The following is a 4157-nucleotide window of genomic DNA, read 5'->3' as shown; positions in this document are numbered from 1 at the left end:
CAACTTGTCCAAAGTACCAGAGTTCCATGATGGCAGGAGGCAGGTCTTCTGAAACCAGGGCCAGAGTCTCCGCAAACCACTGAGATGCACTTTATATGGGAGGAAGGTCTTCATCTGACTAAAACTGTGTTCCACAGGGTTGTCTGAATTAATTGATGGTTAATTCACTACAGTCATATTCCACATCTCAACTCTAAATATATTTCACAAGTAGAAGCATAAAGTGATATGGTTTTAAAATTTTCCAATCTAAATGCATGTATTCATTCAACAAATAATTAATGTATGCTTGTATATGCCAAGCACTGTCCTAGGTGCTAGGGATACCTTGGTACACCTAATAGACAAAAGTGCCTGCCCTCATGGAACATACTTCCTAGTAAATGTACATGTGTAGTACACATGAAAAACTAAACATGAAGGAACCTTGGGCTGGTAAAGTGGGCTTAATTTTTTGTGCAACTGGAAGCCAACTAGAAGACACACTGAGCATTGTTAAATTGTAATTACAGGCAAATCCCAATTTATTGTAAGACAATGGTATTATATTCCACCAGTTTGGTAGCAGGTCACAAAACTTCCTATAGAAACATCTTTTAAATCGAGCTATCAGATTCTTAGGCTAACCCACAAAAACCTATGCAAACTATGATATAACTGAACTATAAATCACAGTATTACCAGGTGAGAGTCTCTGCCCTGGGTGCCATAATCTACAGGCAGTTATACAGCAAGAAATCAGGGAGATTTGAGTAGCAAGAGCTCAAGGTAACACATTCAGATCCCAGGGTTTGAATCCCAGCCTTGCTGCTTAACCAGCTGTTACTTAACAGCTCTTAAACCTCAGTTTCCTCATCTATAAAATAGGGATATTATTAAACCTGCCTCATGGGGTTGATGTGAGGGTTAAACGAGATATTGCTTTGTGAAGCCCGAGCTCCATAAATAGGTATCATAGTTGTTATTTGCCGCCCTCCTACTTCCAGGGGCCCCTCCCCAGGCACCCAGTGAACTCCCTCTCCTGCCACAACATCTGCCAGGATGCTGCTCTAAATGGTGGAATTTCAAGCAGCACAACATAGTACAGAGAGTGAAAGAAATGCAGGCCTTGCGGGCAGGCTATTTTGGGCGCCACAGTCAGTTGGTCAGCATGTAGGCAGGCCAGCCTTGCCTGGGATTCTGCCCCCGGGTCAGCTGCCCCTGTCCCTTCCCCAGTTTCTGAGCTGACATATTTCCTATGGAATTTTTCCCACCAGACTCCCTCTTTCATGGGGTTAGGGAGACCCTCTTCCCTCATGGGAAGAAAGGAGCCAGAGATGTAAGTGATTAAGGGGGTTGTGAGTTGGAGGCTACCTGTATTGAGATGTAGTGTTTACGTTTTAAATGATCCCAGCTGGACATTTAATTTAAAATGTTCCATAAGCCCAGTAAAAAACTTTTAGTAAACTTTCAGCCCACCATTATACAGCTGAGGAAGTTTTTAGTGCAACAGGCTGGTTAAATGTTAAGCTTTCAAATCTAATCCTATGAGGCATAGAATTCCGAATAAATAAGCACCATCTGTGTATTGCTGCTTCTTGCTTAGGGACTGTATGAATGAACAATACCACGGTAAAGTAACCACCTAAGCCAGAAAGCAGCTCTGCCACTTGGGCAGGGTCTCAGAACCAAGAAATTGCACGTCAGACTCTTTTAGGAGGCCACGATGCCTTACTTGACATCTGAGAACAATATCTTACTCTGGCCCCAGACTGGAGACCTATTTCAAACTATTACTGTTTAGAGAAATCTATTTAAGGCCTAATTTGAATTGGCCAGTCTTAGAACTTCACACTGATCCAACAGCCTGAGCAGTATGCTCAAAAGATTCTACTTTAGCTGATGTTAAAATAAAAGCTGTCTGATATTTTCCCCTCCTAATGTTCCTTTCATCTTTTTTTATTTAGCACTCACATTCCATAGCACTTTTATTTGATTAGAATACTTATTCTTTAATTAATCACTTGAGCTCAATCAAGAAGCAAGTATTCAATATTTTTTATGTACTAGGTGCTGTGCAGCATCAAAAAGGCAAAATTGTGAACTTAAATAGCTTGTAATCTGGTAAACTATAGACAGGTGGATGGGTGGATAGGGGTGCAGATTGTCGGTCAGATGGATAAGATATGTCTATCGGGAGAGTTTACAGTAGCTGCAGTCACAGCAAGAATTCCTAGCGATGAGGTCATTGGGATTTGGAGATCATAGCAGGAAAGAATTCAGGGAAGAGGGAGGATTTGAGGTGACACTTGAGAGATGGATATTGGGGAGGGAAGAGAAAAGGAAAGGGGACATTCCAGACTAGGAAGCAGCATGGGAAAGTTTGTAACTATGATATGGGGAAGGGGTAGGTGATGGATACAGGAGGAGAACAGACCAGTCTCTAAGTCCTGGGAAGAGGTGCTGAGAAGTGGTGGGAATTTAAGATATCTAGGTAAGTGATATCCAGATGAGATATTATAAAATACAGGAAAAGAGGGTGTTTGCTCTGTTTTCTATGTCAGTGGGGCTCCTCTGGAGCAGGCAGGTGACAGCAAGTAGTGTCTTGCTTCAAAGCTGTCTTGCAGCAAGTTACCTCAGTACCCAGGCTGCTCATGAGGGGAGTCTATAGCATAGGCATAGTTTTTATTTTAAAGTATTGTGCTCTCATTTTTAAAAAGCTTCTGGGCATAGGCACAATTGAATCAACCCATTAACCCTTAAGTAAGCAAATAGCTGCAAATAAAAACTTAGTATTAAAGTTAGTGGGAAAAAAAGAAATGTTTTAAATGTGCCTCTTGTACAGAATTAATATCCACTAGTGCCCACTTTTGCACTTGGTCATATATATATTACCTATGTTATAATCAATTGTAAAAAGAAAAAGTTTATGTACCTTTAAAAAACTAAAATCAGTGTTGTAGCACCTCTTAACTATCCACATGGTTAGCTTTGAATAAGGTTTATATATTATTGCAAAATCAAGTGAAGTTTGAGCTCTACTAGACAGAGGAAATGCTATTATCCCCGTTTTACAAGTGAAGAAATGAGACCTAGAGAGTTGGTCAGTCACAAATCTAGAAATTGGTGAAGTGGTAATTCAAACCTCAGATTGTAGTCCCAAAGCCNCATTTTTAAAAAGCTTCTGGGCATAGGCACAATTGAATCAACCCATTAACCCTTAAGTAAGTAAATAGCTGCAAATAAAAACTTAGTATTAAAGTTAGTGGGAAAAAAGAAATGTTTTAAATGTGCCTCTTGTATAGAATTAATATCCACTAGTGCCCACTTTTGCACTTGGTCATATATATATATTACCTATGTTATAATCAATTGTAAAAAAAAAAAGTTTATGTACCTTTAAAAAACTAAAATCAGTGTTGTAGCACCTCTTAACTATCCACATGGTTAGCTTTGAATAAGGTTTATATATTATTGCAAAATCAAGTTAAGTTTGAGCTCTACTAGACAGAGGAAATGCTATTATCCCCGTTTTACAAGTGAAGAAATGAGACCTAGAGAGTTGGTCAAAGTCACAAATCTAGAAATTGGTGAAGTGGTAATTCAAACCTCAGATTGTAGTCCCAAAGCCAGTATTTTTTGGCTTAACACAGACTGTGCTCCCATATTAGTAGATTAAGAAAACACAAACATTTGGGTTGCTGAAAGTACATTCACTAATCCTGAAACATAGATTTTCCAGGAAAATCAAATGAGCAAGCTAAGAGAAAGGAGAAGCAGGAACAATTAAATTTCCTTTAGGCCCTTTTTTTGATTTCTATTTATGCCACAGAGGGCCTAGACCAGTATTATTCATGGCTATTTCAAAGCCCAGATCAAGATGTTTAAAGGAGAGAAACATGAATTTCTCTAAGTATTCCTATAATATTGATGCTTTTTGCAATGGAGAAGACTCCCTAACTCTTTGCGACAAAGCAAGTTCTCCTCAAGTGCCTGATAGGCAGATAGCTTTGGGGAGGCCATGTGGGAGATACTTGTTTTCAGATCACCCCCATTCTGCCCAGAAAGAGAGGCATTCACATGGAAACCAAGTGTGACCCACAAGTGCCAGAGCAGTTGCCCCAGTGGGAGTGGGAGTTGGTTTGCATAGGCAGAGTTTGGGTCACCACTGGGAAACT

General features: G+C 39.9%; 1 protein-coding gene across 3 annotated transcripts in view; it reads left to right on the top strand.

Annotated features, from left to right (window-relative positions):
- Positions 1-4157, top strand: part of GDNF (glial cell derived neurotrophic factor) — a 28720-nt gene that overhangs the window by 9019 nt on the left and 15544 nt on the right. Inside the window, exon 3 of one of the 3 annotated variants that reach the window (XM_008579721.1) lies at positions 4033-4070. The exons of the other annotated variants lie outside the window; for them this stretch is intronic. Coding sequence (XP_008577943.1) covers positions 4033-4070 — 38 coding nt within the window. The remainder of the gene's footprint in view (positions 1-4032; positions 4071-4157) is intronic. 3 annotated transcript variants of the gene reach the window in all.

The sequence above is a fragment of the Galeopterus variegatus genome, unplaced genomic scaffold, assembly GCF_000696425.1.
Source record: "Galeopterus variegatus unplaced genomic scaffold, G_variegatus-3.0.2 Scaffold81, whole genome shotgun sequence".
In the NCBI taxonomy this organism is placed as follows: Eukaryota; Metazoa; Chordata; class Mammalia; order Dermoptera; family Cynocephalidae; genus Galeopterus; species Galeopterus variegatus.
Note: the sequence above shows the minus strand (reverse complement) of the source record. Positions and strands in the feature narration are given on the sequence as shown.